Consider the following 23436-nt stretch of genomic DNA (forward strand, 5'->3'; position numbering starts at 1 on the left):
AAGCTAATAAAAAAGAAACCTTAAATGAGCCTAAGCTCATGTATAGTACCTTATACAAGCCACAACTTGGCTCGAGTTGGGTTTCTGATGTGAAAATAATGCGTAAGACTATAGGAGTCAAGAATAGTTAAAACTTAAAAATACACAAGAATTGATGAACCTAAGCAATCTCCCCATTCAAAGCTCAAGCTTCGGCTCGATAACTAAGTGAGCCTTTTTTCTGCTCGACTCACTTCGAGCTTTTTATCGATTTGATTTCGAGTAGCTCGTGAATGCTCGCGGTCTCCCTATCCCCTCCGACCAATAGTCATCAAGCCACACCAATTACCTATTCGCCTTGACCACCCTCACTGCCACTTTATCACTGCCGTCTCGATCGCCTCAGCGACATAGGTGGCAACATCGACGGTGGAAGCCGCATTAACTTTTATTTCTTCTATAATTGTTTTGTCACATCATTCACATGTATTCATTACAAGTTTAAATTCTAAATTTTTATTTATTATTTATTTATAACTTGTTGATATTTTGTTAAAAAAAAACTTATGTGATTATCTATTACTTCAATTTATATGAAAAAGACTTGCATTTGAGTTTGATCATATATTTTTTTTTATCTTTCACATTCAAAGAAAGGATATGTTGCATTGGGCCCTTTCAAAAGCCATTTTTTTCTATTTTGAACCGCTAAGATGATATGCCAAAGAACATGCAAACAAACACTAGAATGAGGATCATTAAATTGGTCCTCAGGGACAACATTGCTTGTTGTTGGAAGGTGGGTATCACATGATTCCATTTTAGGCTTGTAATTTGGATCATTAAATTGCATCACATGGCTCACCCATTTTTCTCTAGAGTCCTCAAGTTATCTACAGTTTCAAAGAAAACTCAATAGTTTAAAGGTTTACTGGTGGTAAAACCCGGACGCTCTGGCTCACCCATTCTTCTTAAGAGCCTCTAAATTATCTCTAGTTCTGGAGAAAACCCACCTGCCCAAAGGCTCATTGGTGGTAAAACCCGTACGCCCTCAAAACCGAACTTGAGATCACAAAGATCCCAGTCTTCTTTCATTGAGCCACCCATGTCCCCTGCAAAGTGTTGTAAGTGGGGATTGAACTTGAGTCTCCATTGAAAACCCCATATTTCCTACCACTATAGCCAGTGTTGCAAAAATCCCGACTAGGCGCTGAGTAATCCCTGATTAATCGTTAGTCCTCACTTCACTAATTAATTTTTGGCTAATCGGTCAATGATCAAATCCGACCACAATCAGCGGTTTCTAGCGCGATTCCAACAAAAATCAGTGGTTTCCGACACTATTTCAGCAAAAATCAACGGTTTCTAGAGAGATTCTAGCCAATTTCCAGCCAAAATGTGTTTGTGCATGTATAAGACTGAAAATTACACAAAAATGTGTGCGTGTATATATGAAATTTTAAATTATGCATTAATGTTCGATCCAATTAATCTCGATTAATCCTGATTAGTCGCTAATCCACATCCCACCATCCGACTAACAATTTTTACAACACTGACTAAAGCACATTGGAAACGACAACGTTTGTCAATAATAATAATAATAAAGTGATATAAACCGGGTAAGCAACTAAGCATGTTCGTCAAAGTTGACCACGGTCCAAGTTTGACTTTGCCAACCACCAATAACCCTCCGCCACGTCAGCAAACCTTCATCTATGGCGGATTAACCGCTGGAGACCCGCCAATTAACACCACTTCCAGCTGCCTCTATTCATTCTTTATTCACAAAAACCTTGAAACCTCCGAAACACCAACTCTCAGCCTGTCAATTGTCTGCTTAAAGATCCAATTCATCATAAACCCTAATATTTTCTTGATTTAAAAACCCTTCAAATTGGTTGGGTTTTGTTTGCTTCTACTACCTGTCACATGTAAGTTGTTTTGTACTTTTATGGAACCCTTAATAATAATAATAATAATAATTATTCATCACGTTCTAGGAGCTGAAGCTTCTATTTCCATTGATTAATTACTATATTATTGTTATTATTATTTGCAACCTTTTGAAATTTGGGATCTGCTTTACTTTTTCTCTTCTAGGTCGGCAACGGATTATTACGAATATGATGTTTATTACATGTTTTTTGTATGCACACCAAGTGTTTGTTGAAATGCCTATGTGAGTTCATACTCTTTTGGGTGTCTATTTGTGTCTTGTTTTGATTATTTCTTTTGTATATTTTGTGATATGAGCATTTCTGGGCTCAGGGTATGTTTTATTGCACACAGGGTGTTCGGTTATATGCCGCTGTGAGTTCATAGTCTTTCTGGTGTGTGTATCCTGTTCCTTGATTTCTTTCTATATGGTATTGAGTTCAGAGTGTGTATTTGTGATTTTATGTCTTGTTTGTTGATTTATTTGGATTTATTCTTTGCGCGCAAGGTGTTCGGTGATACGCATCTTTTAGTTCAGCGCATTTTCGGGGCTCGAAAGGTTGTGTATTTGTGTCATGTTTGTTGATTTATTTGTTTATTTTGTTGCACACAAGGTGTTCGGTGATACGCATCTGATCAGAGCATTTCGGGGGCTCAAAAGGGTGTGAATTAGTGTCTTTTTCTTGGTTTCTTCATAACTATTATTGCACACAAGGTGTTCGCCTGTTCAGTGATATGCGCCTTTGAGTTCAGAGCGTTTCTGGGCTCAAAAGGGTGTGTATTCGTGTCTTGTTTCTTGGTTTCTTTCTATTTATTATTGCACACGAAGTGTTCGGTGATATGCGCCTTCGAGTTTGGGGAATTTTTGGAGCTTAAAACGGTGTCTATTTGCGTCGTGTTCCTTGATTTATTTGTGTATTTTTATGGGAAGTTGTAACCCCGTGATGGAGGCACTAGAAGAAGAGAAATTGATAGCTGCTGCTAAGTTTATTATTAGGGAATTGGACTCCAACAAGACGTTATCTGACGAAGCGGTTAGAGTTTTGGAAGATCTAGGCGTGCAGTTGGCAGCAATAACGAAGACCACCGAAGATAAAGATGAAGAGCAAGACGGAAATGAAGAGTTGAGTGATATGAAGGGGCAGATTGATTCGATATACCATAAGGTCATGACATGGGAAGTTGGTCAATCTATGATATGGGAATCCGGGCCTGATGAAGCCAAGGAGTATTTGAAGGCCGTTGACGATGTCAGAAGGTTAATCGAGAGGTTAGAGGGCTTGAATCCAGTTAAAAACAGTGAAGAACACGAGCTTTTACGAAAGGCTAACGATGTTCTTCAAACATCCATGGCTAGACTCGAGGAGGTATTCAAGCACATGCTTGTTCAGAATAAGCAACACTTGGAGCCGGAACGGTTTTCCTTTCGGTCAACTGAAGATGACGGGTTTGACAACAGTTCAAGATTCTCTTTTGGGGATGATTTGGGTGATGAGTCGACTCAAAGAGATAGTATAAGCCGAGGATCCGAGGTTTTCATCATGGATTTGGTCAATCCTAATATTATTCCTGATCTGAAAAACATTGCTAAGGTGATGTTTGATTCAAATTACAATAAAGAATGTTGTCAAGCGTTCATCAGTGCCCGTAAAGACGCTTTAGATTACTGTTTATGTATTCTTGAAGTAGAAAAATCGAGCATTGAAGATGTTTTGAAGATGGAATGGGCGACATTGAATAACAAGATCCGACGGTGGATAAAAGCTTTGAAAATCTTTGTAAGGAATTACCTTGCTAGTGAAAAGTTCTTCTGTGAGCAGATTTTTGATCAAAGTGAGTCAACAGCCTCGTTCTGTTTCTCTGAGTCGTCAAAAGCTTCAATCTTGCAGCTTCTTAACTTTGCGGAAGCGATCGCGGTTGGGACCCACCAACCCGAAAAGCTACTCAGGATCCTTGACATGTATGAAGTGTTAGTAGATCTTAGACCCGACATTGAATCTTTTTATCCAGATGAAAACGGATCATATTTAAGAATCGAGTTCCAAGACGTGCTGACTCGAGTTGGTGATTGTTGCACTTCAACGTTTCTTGATTTCAAGAGCGCGGTGGGGTCAAACGTGTCAAACGCGGCTTTCCCAGGAGGCGGGATCCACCATCTCACTCGTTACGTGATGAATTACATTCGTACCCTTATTGAATATAGTTATTCCCTAAATACCCTTTTGAAGGATCATGGTGAAGATCAAGATCAAGATTCATCATCGTCACCCGACACAAGCCCCGCTTTTGAAGACGATACTAATGAAAACTCATCTTTATCTCCAATGGGTTTGCATTTCAGATCCCTAATGTCGATTCTTGAATCGAATCTTGAAGAAAAATCAAGATTATACAAAGAAGAAGCACTGGGACATCTTTTCTTGATGAATAATATTCATTACATGGCGGAAAAAGTCAAAGGGTCAGATCTAAGAACCGTACTCGGTGACAACTGGATCCGAAAACATAACTGGAAGTTTCAACAACATGCGATGAGTTACGAAAGATCCACGTGGAGCTCGATCTTGAGTTTACTTAGAGACGAGGGACTTTATCATTCGGGCAATTCGGGTTCAATATCCAAGTCTCTTCTTAAAGATAGGCTGCAAGGGTTCTACACTGCCTTCGAAGAGATTTACAAAAGTCAAACCGGATGGTCAATACCAAATAGTCAACTCTGCGAAGACCTCAGGATCTCAATGTCGCTCAAGGTGATTCAAGCTTATAGGACTTTTGTAGGGAGACATGCAAATAATATAAGCGAAAAGTATATCAAGTATACTGCGGATGATCTTGAGAATTATCTTTTGGATCTGTTGGAGGGTTCTCCGAGATCATTACACAGTTTCCATAAAAAGTGATTCAATTAGCTTTATGTGTTTTATACTTTTATTTTTATGCTCAGATTTCTTGTTTTGTGTCATGTGTGTACTTTTTCAAGTTACAGTTGTTACCATATATGTATTGTTAAGTTGTACATTTTATGAATTTGTAACCTTTTGTGCTTTGCTTGTGCTACAACAGTTTTAGACCTCAATTTCAGTTTCATTCATATTGTCACAAGTCAACAGTCAATAGTCAAGCAATGGTGGGATGTTTTTATTATTTGGGGAGAAATATGTAAAAGCTTTCTGGTTTCTGGATAAATAAAAGGTCATGTTTTTTTTGCACCATAAATAAGAAATGGCCCATTAATTTAAAACCTAAAAGATGAGGATTTAATGCTTTTGTTTGGACTATAGGAGTCAATAGTCATAGAAGTAAAATTTGTGATTCAAAGGTCAAACTTGAAATCTGTGGTATGAAAGAGTCTACTAAAAAGTCAAATATTGAAATGTTTGACATAATCTAAAGAAAAGGTTAGATTTGGTCTAGGGTGAGACCATGTAGGAACCAGTAAACACATTAAATGCTTTCATAACCGGATCGGACAGCGAACCGGATGGGTAACCGGTTCACCGGTTCAACCAGTCGAATCGGTCAGACCGGCCAAACAATTTTTCCTCAAAAATGGCGGTTGGTACTGGAAAAAAGGTTTTTCAAAATTTTTTTTTTTTTTCAAAGTAAACCGATTCAACCGGTCCGGTTTTCCGGTCGGACCGGAAGGTTTTCTGGGAATCGAATGAACTGTATACAACCGGACCGGTCGGTTGACTGAATCCCAATCAGACCGGTTCAACCGGCTGGTCTGGTCCAATCTTAAAAACATTGAACACAGTTATGAATTATGCCTTCTTTATAGTTATTTATTTCGTGCTTGAGCTGACCTGTTTAATATTTATTTATGAATATAAAGTAATACTTTGTGACTTAGTAACAATTAAACATTCAATCACTTGATCTTAGATAAACATTTTTTTTTCTTGTATTTGGTGTTTTTTAAATTGTTTTTGTTACTTTATGACATGATAAGGAGTCATTAAAAATGAGCGAATGAGAGCAACAATAGCCATGTCCGAATGTTTGGTCCACGCGTTGAAGATGCTCTTTTATATATTTCTCTAAGGATCTTCTCTATTGCATTATTTTATATGTGGTGTCATGTTCTAAAGAGTCGATCATTTCTGTATGGTTTTTTGCACATGACCAACAAACAATCGTGTTGGGAAATATAAAAGCTTATTAGCATCATGCTTAATCATATTGTGGTATGTAAAATATAAAATTTGTAGAGTGGTATGTAAACTAACATGACACCAAACAAAAATAAGAGTGTTGCTCTCATGATTATTATCTTCGCAATAAACTGAAAATATTTGATAAGCGTTTCTATAAAGTAGTTTTTATACGAAGTACTAGTTATTTAGTATTTGTTCTAGTAGTCATTAGGAACAAATATTCGACAAAATTGCCAATACAAATACAATACGAGTACGATAATCTGGATTAAATCATTAAAACTTCAAATGGTTAATTAGTGAATATATATTAACAAAACTTCAAACCTTATATAATAGGAATTAGGAACATAGTTACAATTATGTTGAAAACTTTTCTGCTTTTTTCAATATATTTTGAATCATCATTGACCAATTATATTAACTCACAAGTTAGTTAAAGAAATGAGATTTATATACTTTTGGTATTTGGCCATATCTCTTCGGTTTTATTACAAAAGTAAAGTGGATGGAAATTAGTGCATTATTATTTTATACTATTATTTTTTATGTATATATTAAATAACAACTTATAATTATCTCACAAATCACACTATTATAATATAAACTACTTGTCACACATTGTAAAACATTACAAGTTTTAAGATGATAGCTAATATGACAGAGAACTGAAAGTACACATAATTTTCTTTATTTTGTTTATATACATTGTTTAAAAAATATAATATTTATATATCTACCAAGTTGTATGACATGTGTGCCCACGCTTTTCTCTCTTTTATTTTGTTTATATACGCTGTTTTAAAAAGTATAATTTTTTTTACCTGTTTTGTTTGATGGTGGTGCAATATGGTAAACATCACAAATTAATGCATCGATTATATTTGAAGAGATTTTAACTGTATTTGAATTTAGTTTAATTTGTAATAATCATAATTATGGGTTGAAAAGAACCTGTCCTCATTTGATACGCTTATGTCTACCACATTTATGAATTTACAAACTCAAACCCGAGTTAAACCCATCGTGAAGCACGGGTAATAATACTAAACCCGTCGCGAACACGGGTAATAATACTAGCTTATTTTTAAATTCCACATTAATACGCCAATAACATATATGGTACTCACATTAACCTATAACATTACTAAAAAAATGCTTGTATCAAATATATTTGTTATTCATTGGCAAAATTAAAAAACCAATATTAATATTGCAACCTTTAAAACTTGTAGTTGCCATGTTTTCTTAAACTAGGGATGATTGATAAATTCCTACAACGGCCAATAAATATCATGTTTAAATTTATAACACGTATTCTATCTCTAGTGGTATCCTAACGACTTACTCTAGGAAGGTCATCGGTTCGAGTCTCGTTAGTAACAAAATTCCGTGCACGAGTTATTGGTTTAACCACAGTGGGCCTTTGAGTGATTGGTTTTCCACAAAATCGGTGGTGGACCATGTCATTGGCGCTGTCTAATATCGCGGATTTGAATGACATTGCGTCAATCCGTGTACCCGATAGGCCCTGCTATAATAGCATTGTCACGTTCATGATCATTGATTATTATACTATCACATTTACTTGAGAAAATGAAGTATAATCAATTGGAAGCACTATTTTTAATACTTTTGTTCACGATGTTGCTACTTTGGTAAGATATTTATAGAAGCATAATATATGTGAACACGTTTATGATTATTTTTAATTCTTTTATCTTAGATTATACAAATAAACAACTTAAGGTTTTGTTTTTATTAGATGCATTATTTACCTGTTTTCAAACCTAATAATAAGTTTTTTGTTAGTTTTTCATCTATATTGTAAGAAAGATTCTTCTTCTAGTAATATCACAATAGAGATGGTGTTATGTGCTATGAAATAATATAGGACAGTCAAGAAAAGAAAAGAAAAAAACATAAGGACGCTAAAAATAACTACGCGTCGTTTGATAATCTTGTGCTAGGCCATTAAAAAGTTTGGCCGATTAAGAGGTAGTTTCTAAATGGGCCAACATGCTTCTAAACCTTATTAAGACACTCCATAAACCAATAAGAGGTGTATTTTATATGAAACAAGCACACACATTCTACCCTCTGACTAATTCAGATGCAGCCTATTAATGAAATCATTAAAAGAAAACCAAACGGCCCTTATACAATTTTTTAACAGTAATACATTAAAACGTACATCAAGCAACTAAGCATTTTCAACTACCGCCACCACCACCTACATTTTCTTTGTATTGAAATTGATGAGCGTGGTCACTTATATCACTGGATTTCATAGATGGATTCCATCGATGGATCCCTTGATACTAAGTTTTTCTTTTATTGAACAACCAATGTTCCCGTTATATAAAAAAACAAATTTGTTAAACCAAATTCTTTTTTACTTCTCAACATACTTATTTAACTTTGGATCATCACAAACTCAAAATCAAGAATTGAATTTGTAGGGCACCAACTATTATTATCGACACATCAAACTCATGGTAGTCAAGTTTTCACACATCAAATCACCCTCTTATTGAGGGTGCAAAACAGACATAACCCAAAGATAAAGGCTCAAATCCAAAACAACATTCTTTCTTAAACCATTTGACTTTTTTAATCCATTTCCAAAATCACCCAAACCCAGAAAACCAAAATGGATCGAAAGGCTAAAACACCTTCTTTCTTATCATCCCCCAAACCACAAAATTAGGGTTTCAAGTTTCCCTCAACCCAAAACCCTCTTCAACCCAAATCCCACATCCCTCACTCAAACCCTTAAAGATTTACACTTTCAGATACCCTTTTCAGAGTTCTATAATGGGTCATCTTCAAATAGGCTAAAAACACCTTCTTCTTATTATCCCCCAAACCACGAAATTAGGGGTTTCAACCCAAAACTCAGATCCTTCACTGAAATCCTTAAAGATTTATATTTTCAGATACCCTTTTCAGAGTTCTATAATGGGTCATCTTCAAAAAAGCTAAAACACCTTCTTTCTTCTTATTATCCCCCAAACCACCAAATTAGGGGGATCAACCCAAAACCCAGATCCTTCGCTCAAATCCTTAAAGATTTACACTTTCAGATACCCTTTTCGGAGTTCTATAATGGGTCATCTTCAAAACCCCTTGAAACCCATCTTACTAATTTTGGTCTTCTTCACTCTTTACGCTTGCGACGTCGTTTCCGGCAACGATTCCGACAAATCGGCGCTTCTGGAGCTCAAAAGATCCGTATCCGACCCGGCCGGAGTGTTGTCCAGCTGGACGGAAGCTAATTCGGATATTTGTTTGTGGGCCGGAGTTTCTTGCGGGTCGGATTCTCGGGTCGTTGGGATTAATATTTCCGGTGGAGGTAACTCGGGTTCTTTTACTTGTAGTGAATATGATGAGTTTGAGTTATATGGGTTTGGGATTAGGAAGAATTGTGTTGGTAGTAATGCTAAATTGGTTGGTAAACTATCAACTGCTATTTCGAGACTTTCGGAAATTAGGGTTTTATCGCTTCCGTTTAACGATATTAGTGGCGAAATCCCGGATGGAATTTGGGGGATGGAGAAGTTGGAAGTGATTGATCTCGAAGGGAATATGATTAGCGGGAATTTGAAGTCGAGTTTTATAGGGTTGAAGAGTCTCAAGGTTTTTAATTTAGGGTTTAATCGTATATCAGGGGAAATACCCGAATCACTATTGAATATGCGGAATCTACAGATTCTGAATTTGGCTGGAAATCGTATAAACGGGTCGATTCCGAGATTCTTTAACGAGTTTAGTGGTTTGCAAGGGCTGTACTTGTCGTTTAATCAGCTTTCGGGTAAGATCCCGAGTGAGCTCGGGTATAATTGTGAGAATCTTGAACATTTAGAACTGGCTGCTAATTTCTTACTTGGAGGTATTCCGAGCAGTTTGTCGAACTGTACTAAACTGCGATCGGTTTTGTTATATTCAAATATGCTTCAAGATGTTATACCGAGTGAGCTCGGTCGGCTTGGAATGCTGCAAGTTTTGGATGTTTCAAGAAACAGTCTTAGCGGGCCGATACCAAAACAGCTCGGAAACTGTATCGAGCTGTCGGTACTCGTGTTTTCAAACTTGTTTAACCCTATCCCGCGTGTCGGTGATGATGGTGATTTTATGCAAACCGAGTTGGCTCGAACTGAAGAGGAGTATAATTATTTTCAAGGTGAGTTACCTTCGGAAATTACTGCTTTGCCTAAATTGAAGCTGTTATGGGCTCCGAGAACGTCTTTGGAGGGTAGTTTTCCCGACAACTGGGGCGGTTGTAAAAGCTTGGAAATGGTCAATTTGGGTCAAAACTTATTCACTGGTAAAATCTTCGGATTGAGTGTATGCAAGAAGTTGACTTTTCTTGACTTGAGCTCAAACAAGTTGACCGGAGAGCTTAGCGGTAACCTTCCGGTCCCGTGTATGACTTTATTTGACGTCAGTAACAATCGTCTCTCAGGGGCAATTCCGTCTTTTCATCACACGACCTGCGAAGCGTTTGATCATTCATCAGTATATTCAAGATACTTTGCGTTTCAAGCTGCAAAAGATAGCGAAAGTAAGAATCTTGCAATAATTCATAATTTCAGCGGGAACAATTTTACGGGGACGTTGAGTTCGGTCCCGGTGGCACCGGGAAGAACAAGATTAGTCGAGAAATCCGTTTATTTGTTTCTTGCAGGTGGAAACAAGTTAACGGGTCGGTTTCCAGGCGTTTTGTTTGATAAATGTTCTGATTTTGAAGCAATCGTTGTTAATATAAGCTCAAACGGGTTTTTTGGTGAGATCCCGTCAAATATCGATCAAATTTGCAAATCTTTGCGGGTTTTGGATGCCTCGGGGAATAAAATAACGGGATCTCTTCCGATTAGTTTTGGCGAATTGGGTTCTCTTGTTGCTCTTAATTTGAGCCTGAACATGTTACATGGAGTCATACCCGTTAACTTTAGCAAGATTCTAAAGAATCTTTCGTTGTCACGCAACAATCTAACGGGCCCGATTCCTTCAAGTTTAGGAAAGTTGGAATCTTTAGAAGTTCTTGAACTCTTTTCAAACTCGTTATCCGGAGAGATCCCGGAGAATCTCGTTAATTTGCGAAACTTAACCGTTCTTTTACTCAACAACAACCGTCTTTCGGGCCATATTCCGACGGGGTTTACAAACACTACACGAATGAAAAAATTCAACGTGTCATTCAACGAGTTATCGGGCCCGGTGCCAAACACCGTGATGGCAGCCTCATCGTCAGCCCAACAGCCGAACCAGCCCATTGCAACAGGGGGCAATTTCGTAAATTACCCCAATTCTTTAACCCCTCCACAGAAAGCCGGCAACAAGAACTTCAATTCGATCGAGATCGCTTCGATTACATCGGCTTCCGCAATATTCGCAGTGCTTTTAGCTCTCATTGTCCTGTTTTTCTGTGCCAGGTGGCGGCCCAAATCCGTGGCCCATGGGCCTACCCAAAAGGAGGTCACCGTGTTTACCGATACCCGTGTCCCGATAACTTACGATAACGTGATACAGTCAACCGGTAACTTTAACGCGAGCAATTGCATCGGGAACGGTGGATTTGGTGCGACATATAAAGCCGAAATCGCACCCGGGTTTTTGGTGGCGATAAAGCGACTGGCCGTGGGACGGTTTCAAGGCGTACAACAATTCGAAGCGGAGATTAAAACGTTAGGGCGGCTCCGCCACCCGAACCTCGTGACGTTAATCGGATATCACGCAAGTGAAACCGAAATGTTCTTAATCTACAACTACCTACCCGGTGGAAACTTAGAACGATTCATTCAAGAACGATCAACGAGAGCCGTTGACTGGCGGGCCCTTCACAAGATCGCATTAGACGTAGCCCGAGCACTCACGTATCTTCACGATCAATGCGTTCCACGCGTTCTTCATCGTGACGTGAAACCGAGCAACATATTATTAGACGATGATTTAAACGCGTACTTATCCGATTTCGGGTTGGCCCGCCTTTTGGGTACGTCGGAGACTCACGCGACAACGGGGGTCGCGGGAACGTTCGGTTACGTTGCGCCGGAATACGCGATGACCTGTCGGGTATCGGATAAAGCTGACGTGTACAGTTATGGTGTGGTGCTTCTCGAGCTTTTATCGGATAAAAAAGCGTTAGACCCGTCGTTTTCAAGTTACGGAAACGGGTTTAATATTGTCGGGTGGGCTTTAATGTTGCTTAAAGAAGGACACGCTCGGGATTTTTTTACGAGCGGGTTGTGGGACGCGGGCCCGCATGATGATTTGGTGGAGGTGTTGCATCTTGCGGTGGTGTGTACGGTGGATTCTTTGTCGACGAGGCCGACGATGAAGCAGGTGGTACGGCGGTTGAAGCAGCTTCAACCACCGTCGTGTTAATGTTATTAGAATTTTTAATTTATTATTAATAATAGTGTTGATTATGATTTGTAAATTGGTGTATATGGTTGTTGACTTTGACCAGATTTGTGCAGATGAAGATTTGTTGCAGCTGGTGTTGGTGTAACTTTGTTTGTTTGTTTGTTTTTGTATAAACTTTTGATTTTATAAAGCACAAGTCAGATTCTGTAGTTTTGTATATGATATGACATTAAGAAGTAAGAACTTTATTGTGGTCAATATGTGATCAGAGCGAAATGGAATCGGGTTGACATGAGTCGTTTAATATATAAAAATGGGTTCACTCGTTTTCTGGTGGCGGCGGGCGGCAGTGATGGTGACGGAAGTTGCCGCGTAAAGGATGGTGGTGGTGTATGGTGGTGATTGTGTGTCGATGATCATGGTGGTGTTGTTGACGACCGATAAGTGGTGGTAACAAATAATGGTTGGTTGTGGGTGTTTGGCTTTTGACCGTTTTAAGTTGCTTATTATTTTAATATATTGACCTGTCATCTAATTTGAGTACACTCGTACGATAAAAAACTTTTTCAATAATATTGACCTCCCGTTCTTTATACTTTTTCAATATGAAAGTGTTTTAAGTAAATAAAAAAATAAAAAGTTCATTTTATTTGAAACCAATATGATGCAATTTGTTACAAAAGTTGACCTTATGAAAAAAAATGTGCCTTTAATCCCAATTGTTTGAAAAAATAGTCAAGTTTAATCAATACTTATAAATCGTTAACGTATTAAGCTTTACACCTTCAAAAATGTTTAGCCATACGGTCATATATTCTACTTTTGAGCCGAAAACCCAGGGGGGGGGGCACAACCCCTCCCCGCCCTTAATAAGGTCTGCCCATGCTCATGGCCATCTACACACATTCATTGATTCATACATACATATATACAATGGAGGAGCCAAAAAAAAATTTTCCTGTAGTGTATGTATGCTTCGATTTATAACTATCTAGCGTCAAAATGTTTGGATTGGATCGAGTCACATATTAAAGAAGCAATACATTGTCATTGAAAACACATCAACAAAATACTAAGTTATTTAAAATACATAAAAATAATAATTTATAATCATTTATGAATTTTCATGTTTTGCAAACGATTCATCTAATTGCAACTTTCGCAAAGAACTATTTCTGAACATAACAAATGCAATAATCATTTGTATAATCAACACACATGCGATTACGTAAATCCATCTTCACATGCTTCATTGAGAAAAGCACATGTCAACACTTATCGTTGCAATCATTACAAGAACTAATTCCAATTTCAATAAAGAATAGACAAATGGATATCCAAGATGCACGCTATCTTTTTTGAAGATTAAATATACCATTCAAGTTGGCAAACATTTTATCTTCTCTTATATTAGCAATGTAGATGTCTTAGTTCGAAATATGACTCAAGTGAGTTTTCTTCTTAATGTTCGAAATATGACTCAAGTGAGTTTCCTTCTTAATGTTGTTTTTGGATGAATCATACCTGAAAAATTAAAATTAGTATGGACGGTTGACATGCCATGTCTAGAAGGATTAGGTCTTGAGTATAGTTTCAAACACCGTTAAAAAGAATTTGAAGCTTTAACTATTCATTACTTTCAATTTGCATTCAATGCATCTAATCAAAAATTAAAAAGTTCGAGTTCAAATTTCGTTTAATGCATGAATTCGATGCATTTAAATTTGATTTATTTAATTGCTAGCCAAATTTGAAAATTAAAAGGCTCGAATTCAAATTTGTAATTCTTTTTTTTTTAAGATTAGATTAAACTCAGTAATTTAAAATTAAAATTTGGTTATTTAAAGATAGATTAAATTACAATATTGTGATAATGTTTGGTGGAGAAAAATTGTTAAAAAAGCATAAAGACTATAAAGAGCAAGTGTCAATTTTGCATCAGATCCAATACACAGCAGCAGCAGCAGCAGCAGCTTAAAGAGGCAGTACTATGCAGCTTATTTTCATTGAAATTAAAGCTTGGTGGTCCTGTTGCTTTTAACTTTATCAATAAACCAAAACTTAAATATCTATCTTTAACTTTTTAATTTTAAAAATAAAAGAAAAAAAGTTATAAAACAGTAGTGGAATAAGAATAAAAGAACATACATACTACATATATTTTGTTCTCCATGACCATCAGCATCAAGAAGAGTGAAGCGCCTAAAATCTAACTGTTATTATATATTAGATAACCATAAGAATCTTGTGCATTAAGAAGAGTGAAACGCTTGAACTCTAACTGTTATTACTTGTTAGATAACCATAAGAATCGTTTAAGTATTTATGCATTAGGAAGAGTGAAGCGTCTTATCAGATAGCCATAAGAATCGTAGAATTATTTATGTATTAAGAAGACAGAAGCGCCTGAAATCTAACTGCTATCATATATTGGATAACCATAAGAATCTTGTGCATTAAGAATGAAACGCTTGAAATCTAACTGTTATTACTTTTTATATAACCATAAGAATCGTTAAAGTATTTATGCATTAAGAAGAGTGAAGCGTCTAAAATCTAAATGTTATTAGATAACCATAAGAATCTCTGATTACATCTTTGGATCACTTCCATTAACATGGTGTGTTGGCATTATGTTATGTTGATGATTAGCTATGACATTCATAGTGAATTATACACACCCAAACCTCGAGTGATTGCTTGTTTCTTGTCTGGTATTGTTTATGTCGTGTTATGGTCTTATTTTCTAATATAATTGTAATTTATAGTTTAATCTTCGTTTAATTGAAACTATTCAACACCTTTGAATTTTACTTATACAATCAGATGAAACGTATGATACTAAGAACACACTCCTCATTGATAGCCCACGAGTTTATGTATCAAAATATTGAGGGTAGGTTGAGAGAATCAGCACCTTAGTCATCTCACGGGTCGATGATATCCATGTTAAGGGAAAACAAAAACCTACCGGCGGGTGCCAGCCCCACATAGGAAAAACAAAATAGATACTCTTAAAATGAAGAAATTGAAGCTCAAAATAAAGAAATAAAAACCCTACGTGTTAAAGAAAAACATATTGAGATCATCCTCTATTGTATCCATGCTTGACCCACCAAATGCTCGCAAACTTTGATTTAAGCACGAATAGATCAAGTGTTCGCTCGGATAGCAAACTTTGCTTGATGGAGAACATCCTTGCTAGACGAATTGTAGCTTGCATGAAGCTTTTAACACTTAGAAGAATTGCAGAAGATAATCTTATATGAGTAAGATATCATGCTCGAGGTAGCAAAAGTCGTGCTCGAAAGTTCAATCTTGCTCGAGTTCCATACTTAGTCATTTTCTGAGGAGGTTGAGAAGATTTCAATCTTCCTTGTCAATATTCCGACCCAACAATCTCCCCATAGACCAGAACAGGCTCAGATGCGCCGAAACATACCTGCGAATCATGGGCTCTTATACACATTGTATACAATAAAGTAGAAATTTTGGTAAATGCAAAGGCTTAACTATTAACCAAATTATTGAGGGTAGGTTGAGAGAATCAGCTTCTTAGTCGTCCCAAAAGTCGATAATAGCCCCGTTAAGGGAAAACAAAAGCCAGCCGATGGCTGGTAGCCAGCATTGGGAAAACAAAATCGGCACTCTTAAATTGAAGAAATGAAAGCCCGAAATTAAGAAATGAAAACCCTACGTGCCAAAGAAAAATAAAATGAGAGACTCACCATCTTAATCATCCCACGAGTCCCTGCTAGGCCTGAAAATAAAAAAAAATCCAAATAATTTATATTTATTTATTATTTTTTCTCCAATTCATGGGTTCTTATACAAATTGTATCCAATAAAGTAGAAATTTTTGTAAATGCGAAGATTTAACTATTGATCAAAATAAAGAGGGTAGGTTGAGAGAATCAACTTCTTAGTCGTCCCACGAGTCGAAGATAGCACCGTTAAGGGAAAACAAAAGCCTACCGGTGGATGCCAGCCCTGCATGGGGAATACAAAATTGACACTCTTAAAATGAAGAAATTGATGCCTGAAATGAATAAATGAAAACCCTACGTGCCAAAGAAAATTAAAATGAGAGACTCGCCATCTTAATAAACCCACGAGTCCCTGCTAGGCCCAAAAATAAAAAAAAAAATTCAAATAATCTATATTTATTTATTATTATTATTTCTCAGAATCATGGGTTCTTTTGCACATAATATCAAATAAAGTAGAAATTTTGGTAAATGCGAAGGTTTAACAATTGACCAAAATATTGAGGGTAGGTTGAGAGAATCAGCTTCTTAGTCGTACCACGAGTAGATGATAGCCCCGTTAAGTGAAAACAAAAGCCTATCGGTGGCTGCTAGCCCTACATAGGGAAAACAAAATCGAAACTCTTAAAATGAAGAAATGGAAGCCCAATATGAAGAAATGAAAACCTATGTGTTAAAGAAAAATAAAATGAGAGCCTCGTCATCTTAATCATCCCATGAGTTCCTACTAGGTCCAAAAATTAAAAAAAAATCCAAATAATCTATATTTATTTATTATTATTTTTCTCAAAATTATGGGCTTTTATGCACATTTATCAAATAAAGTATAAAGTTTGGTAAATACAAAAGTTTAACAATTGATGAAAATATTGAAGGTAGATTTAACTATTGATCATTCTCTAGAAAATTTACCTAAAAAGCACCAAGTTTAATGATGTATTTATTCTTTCTTTTCTTTGACCTACCAATAGATATTACTTTGTAATTTTTCATCCATAATTTTGGTGATCGTTTTGTGAAAATAATAAATAAAATAAACATTATTATTTAAAAAAAATATATGATATTCAAGTGATTAGTATAAGAATTAAAAAGAATGTCTGGGCCGCTACATTTTGGGTCGAAGCCCAGTAGACTGGCTTCATTCACCGAGCAGTTAAAACCCAAAGGCCGAAGCCCAAAGCTATCAAAATGTTTAGGTAGAGATGCACAAACCGAGTATTTTTATGAAACAGTTCCGGGCCAACAAAAGTCAAAATCGGGTCGGATAGAAACCTGTTCCGGGTATAGTCAGGTATTGGACAGAATTTTTTTCGGGTTTTAGGTAGGGTCGGGTGGGTAAAGGTGGAACCGGTTCCGACTGGTCAAGGTCGAGTCGGGTTCCGGGTGCACGTCAGGGGAGAAACCCAATACCAGGTCATACCCATGGCACTTGTAAATATGTTGGCACTTGTAAATATATCGGGCGGTGGTACCCACTAACGATTAGTAGGACTCGTATCGAAATTTTTATATTTAAATTTTCAAACTTATATCTACGTGCATATATACACACGCGCTCGCAAATTTTATATGTAATTTTTCAAACTTATATATGTACATACGCATATATGTAAAATTTCAAACTTATATATGTATGTGTATATACACACTAACACACATGAACACACACACATGACACATTTTATATGTAAGTTTTCAAACTTATATATGTATATCGAACCTTCGTTTGATCATCTTTTGTTGCTTAAGACATGAATGGGTCGATGTTTAAAAAACTCGGGTTAAAACCAAAGGACCGGTTTTGACCGCCTACCGATTTGTGGGTCCCATTACACATAATAATAATAATAATAATAATAATAATAATAATAATAATAATAATAATAATAATAATAATAATAATAATAATAATAATAATAATAATAATAATAAAGGATTCTAATCTATACACAAAGCTAGTTGAGTTTCAAACTTATATATGTACATCAAATCTTCGTTTGATCATCTTTTGTTGCATAAGACATGAACGATTTTGACCGCCTACCAATTTGTGGGCCCCACTACACATTTATATTAATCTTCATAACAAGCAAAATAATCAAAAAAAGGATTCTAAACCATACACAAAGCTAGTTGATTCTGTATATAATCTATATATGCAGTTGAAGTTACAAACAAATACATTATTTCACTAATAAGTTACTTCATTTATGAACTCATCAATAATAGGAATTAACAAAAAGAAACTAGACTGTGAATGTTGATCATAGAAGAACAATACTCAACTTCTACACGACGAATAATTGCCTGCGGTACCTCTCGTGTATTACCTGTGAACCATGCACCTCACCATTCACAATTTCGCCGATCAAATCCTTGAATATAAGACGTTCAATATCTAACACCAACGCTGGAACCTCGTTACATTTGTGATCCCATTCTTCGGTTCTTTTATTCACATCTTCGGTTATGATGCTTATTATTTCATCATATGATTCATATGGATCACTTATGTTATTAGTTTGGAGGTTATTGATCTCTACGCATAATTCGTGTAGAAGCGTGTCACCCCTTGGAATCCCGCCTTTCCTTTTGCTGACTTGGCTAAACTTCTTGGCAAGAATATTGTTAACGGTATCAAATATCATTTTTCGTTTGATTTTCTCGGTTTTTGAGGCGCATTCTTTCGTTTTCTCCAAAATGTTGAACAACTCAGGGTTGATCAACGTGCCCGTTGGATGAAGGTTAACTATTGTGGTTTGAAAGTCAAGATTTTTCAAAAAACCCGAGGCTGATAATATTTCTTTGATGTATGCGTGGTCTTCGTTTTTGTCTTCAAATTGTATGTTATCATATTGTATGTTGCTAAATCCATAACTCAACTGAGTTAACTCGGTGCTGCAGCCGCTCATCGAGTTGTAGAGTCCCACTTGACTCCATTCTTGTTCATCGAAGCATAAGTCCTCGTTATCTAAGACGAAAAAAGTTAAAGCTTGTTAGCAAGAATCATTCATGTGATAATATTATGCAAGTGAATAACTAAATGTACCTTTAAAAGCGTACAATTTATTTTTAACTGGAGACGGTGTATCTTCCGTGAAAAATGCATCAAGAACCGACACAGGACTCGGTTGTTCAGCCATTTGTTTATATCCCATCAATCTTTCTGCATATTTGTTCTGGAAAATAAACTATGCATATTAAAAACTTATGTTATACACAAAAATTAACCGTTAAGCAAGTAAAGATGTAATGAAACTATTGTAAGTTGTCACTAACCTTGTTCTCTTGAGTCCAATCCTTGCTCGTGACTTCTGGCTCGTTATGTGAACCGACACTAGCATCTCTTTCTGATGGGAACGAAACAGTGTCACCTAGTTCATTTAAGTTTCTGACTTTAAAGTTGTTATTGCGCGGTTGGTCTCTAGTTTTTGAGTTTGGTACAGTTGGTTTTGCGTTTGACTGCTTCTTGACCTTTGACTTCTGAAGTCTCGGGCTTCTTGAACCGGCTGCTTTCGCTTCTGTGGGTTTAACTTTAACATTTCTTGCATGTCCTCTGTCTGGGTTGACTTTCTTGACTTTTTGCATATTTGTGATCACCATGGATTCTGAAGCTACATTGCCGGGTTTAACGACAGTTTTTTCGGATTCTGTACTCTCTAACCGCATCTTTGTCCTTTGTATTGCTTCGAGTATCTGTTTAAGAGCTCTGAGATCTTTACCCGATGTTTTGAACTCGACTTCAGTCAACTTTTTCTCAATTTGACCATAAACCGATTGGCAGCCGTCACGAGCCTTCTTGTTGACCGGTTGTTTGACTTCCTGCTTCCACGGAGCCGGTTCTAGTGGAATTCTTGTCAATGCAGGTTTTCTTGATAATCTTGAAACCGAAATTGATTCGTGGGTTTGACTTTGGTCAATGCATGGTTTAATCTTCAAAGAATCACTCTTGAAAGCTTCTAAGCCCATTAACCTTGCCACAACACTTGTCGGTAGCCGTTTGTTGCTTCCGGGCTCATTGGTTTGACTTTGACTTTGGTCAACTGCATTTGTTCGATTCCTCAAAGAACTTTGTTTGCTATCTAAAGAAAGCCTCGGGCGCTCCTTAACATTTGAAACTGATTTTAACTTATAAACTGATTCGCGTTCGTCATACGAATATCTTGATGTATCTTTTAACTCTTTGACTTTTTTCAAAGTCAAAGTTGAAGTTTCTTGAACCTTAGTAAGGTTTTGGTCTTTTCTTTCATATGGAATGCTTTTCGTGTGTTGTAGCAACGGCCTAGGCGAATCGACATGTGTCATTGTGGGACCCTTTCGTCCGTCTTTTGCAACTGTTTTAACCGACACTACTCGAGGCTTTCTAGTCATCGAGTCCTTAACAACATCTCTAATATCAGCTAGTGGGACCGACAAGTCGGGTTTTCTATTTAAGGTTGGAGATGAAGGTTCTGAAAAGTTACTTGGACAAAATGAGGATGACTCGGTTTGTACTCGTTTACTACAATCTAACGAGGAACAAGATGACGAAAACGAGTTTCTTGATGACTCAACCGATACTCGATGCTTTTCTTTTGTAACGGTATTCGGGTGTTTCTCCTGTAACATATCAAAGTTTAAGTTATATGATTATATCTACAAACTACAATATTTTTGTTAAAATGTATCTATGTAACATGTATTCAAATATTTGTCTTACCTTTGGTTTCTTTGATGCATTGTTGGACTCCTTTATGTTGTTACTTTGGCCTAAACAAAAATATTTATGAATAAGTTAGATAATGAAACTTAAAATAAATTATTTATGTACTTAGTCTACAAAATGGGCGGGTCTGGCGGGTTGGGTCACGGGTCGCCCGGAACACTTTTTGTCTAAAATGTTCAATTTTGGAATGGTTTCTTCCTAGTTAGAGGTGCACAAACCGGTTTTAAACTCAAAAGAGGTTTGGGTTGAAACCGGTTCGGTATGGTCAACAAAAGTCAAAACCGGTTTATGATCGGTTTCGGTTCGGTTTTGACCTGTTTTTGGTTTTGGCCGGTTTCAGTTCGGTTAACCAGTTTGGAACTGGTTTTGGTGATAAAAATTACAAACCGGTTTTTGGTTTTGGCTGGTTTCAGTTCGGTTAACCAGTTTGGAACTGGTTTTGGTGATAAAAATTACAAACCGGTTCTGAACCTACAGTTCCAACCAATTCCAAATCAATTTCTACCAAATAGGTTTCAAACCGGTCCGGTTTCGATTCGATTTTCGGGTTGGTCCTGTTAACCATTTTATTTAATCACCTCTATTCCTAGTTGTCTTAAGGCAGTTTATGGTTAAAACTATGGTTAAACCGTTAACCAGAGTTAGCAAAATGTTAAGTACAAAATTTATATTATTCCAGTAATAATCAAATTTTTTAATATATTGGCATTAAAAATATAACGGGACCATTCTTAAACATGTTTCCTCTTTAGCTATTTTTTATTTAACTCGTTTGGCCTGTTAGACATAAAAAAAAGTAAACATGATTTAGCCATCATACAATTAATCAAAAATGATGTACAATCTTTTTGTTTCATAAGTTATGACAATAAAAAGAAAAAATGACCCGATAATCGACTTATATCCTGCTTTTAAGTATAGTAACATTTTTTCTTGTTACTATCTACTACATAATATAAGTAGCTAGTCAACTTTTTTTTTTTTATCAAATGAATCTAAAACCAATATAAACTAGTTAAATTACACACCTTGATGCAGCTTCTTGTGGCGGTGACCATGGCGGCCTTGACCGAGCAAATACTTCCTATCAAAGAGCTGAAACAACCCATTCATGCATCCTAGTTGCTTATGTAACTCTTGGTTATCTTCCTTTAAGGTATGCACAACCTCAGTAGACATTTGTTTTTCCACTTTTGGAAACTAAAGAAACAGAAAGTAAGAATCTTTTTTCTTGGTTATATAATCTCCAAGAGCAAGAATTTACGAGTACAGAGAATATGCAGAACCAATCAACTATTTATTATTATTAATATTATTATTATTTATTTTTCTCTCTCTTTTTATTTTCAAGAAATGAATGCTAGAGGTTTGGAAATAATAATATAGGGATTAGATGAAATGATTTCATGTGGGATCTAAATGGGTGACAAAATTTAGGATTCAAGAAAGAAGAATTGGCATTACGTATATATATCATAAGTATGGGGGGTGGGTGGGGTAGGGGGTGGGTTAGATCTCTACTGGCTTTCCACTTCCATGTGGACAAAATAATGTAAGTGGGGTCTAGAGTCTGGTATTTTCATGTGGAGATTGTCAGGTGATGCAAGTTAATACAAAAGTGTGTACTTTTTGGTATAGCTGTATTCTCCCAAAAATAGATTTTTACTTAGTTTTGTGTAAACATGTAAACAATCAAATGTTCAATGAACTGTTTGTGAATTGTTCGGTGAAAAGTTAGTTTATTTAATAATCGAACGAGCATGAACATGTATTTCGTTCGTTTATTATCTTCGTGAACGTTCGCTTATTTCCATTCAATTATGTTCGTTTACATTTTAATAGAAAATAATTAAATATTATCTGGGAAAGTCATCTGCTTAATAGTTTTATATTTGTTTATTTGTGTTCATTTAAGTGTGTTTATTTATGTTAAGTGTGTTCATATATGTTTATTTATGTTTGTGCTCATCTACATTTGTTCAGTTATGATTATTTATGTTCGTGAAATTTTCGTTTAGATTTTAAACAAACAAACATAAATGAACACAGGCATGTTCATTTTTTAAATAGACAAACACAAACACAAAATATGTGTTTGATTAAGTGTTCATGTTCGTGCTCAATTACTCATATTCGTTTAAAGTTAAATAAACGGATACGAATATACCCGTATTCGTATTCGTTCAGTTTATTTACAGACTTAGTTTTATGGTAATTTAAGAGGGTCTTAACTTGTAGGCTTTCTTGCTAGTCATTCTTAAAGATCCTGATTTGACAAAACTACCCCTTTTACTTCATTCTATTAAAGGTTTTCCTTCTGCATGTGGGTTTGATGAAGTAATTTACTATTGTTTCATATAACTAAAAATATACCAGCATTATTGTCTTATTGATGATAAATTTAAATAAAAATATACCTTTTTTAATGAAGATGGATAAGATTTGTAACATTATCACCTAGAATTCTTGGCAGTTTATCTGGAAAAAGGAATTAGTGTCTTTTAAGTTATGTTAATAT

The 23436-nt window shown here is 36.1% G+C and overlaps 2 protein-coding genes and 1 pseudogene across 2 annotated transcripts; 2 read left to right on the plus strand and 1 right to left on the minus strand.

Moving 5' to 3' along the window:
* Positions 1-2818: 2818 nt before the first annotated feature.
* LOC143534605 (exocyst complex component EXO70E2-like) lies at positions 2819-4962 on the plus strand. The gene has a single exon (XM_077029057.1). It carries the CDS (start codon positions 2841-2843, stop codon positions 4815-4817), a length of 1977 nt encoding a protein of 658 aa, XP_076885172.1. The 5' UTR covers positions 2819-2840; the 3' UTR covers positions 4818-4962.
* Positions 4963-8683: 3721 nt separating this feature from the next.
* Positions 8684-12589, plus strand: LOC143534606 (LRR receptor-like serine/threonine-protein kinase RPK2 pseudogene; annotated as a pseudogene).
* Positions 12590-18499: 5910 nt separating this feature from the next.
* Positions 18500-22232, minus strand: LOC143534578 (protein LONGIFOLIA 1-like). Its single transcript, XM_077029036.1, has 5 exons — positions 21947-22232; positions 20913-20962; positions 19493-20812; positions 19263-19392; positions 18500-19184 (listed from the first exon to the last, which is right to left on the minus strand). The coding sequence occupies exons 1-5, from the start codon at positions 22095-22097 to the stop codon at positions 18502-18504; spliced, it is 2334 nt and encodes a 777-aa protein (XP_076885151.1). The 5' UTR covers positions 22098-22232; the 3' UTR covers positions 18500-18501.
* Between the last annotated feature and the right edge of the window lie 1204 nt (positions 22233-23436).

The sequence above is a fragment of the Bidens hawaiensis genome, unplaced genomic scaffold, assembly GCF_021521415.1.
Source record: "Bidens hawaiensis isolate Kalapana, Puna unplaced genomic scaffold, B.hawaiensis_p1.1 tig00010251_1, whole genome shotgun sequence".
Lineage (NCBI taxonomy): Eukaryota > Viridiplantae > Streptophyta > Magnoliopsida > Asterales > Asteraceae > Bidens > Bidens hawaiensis.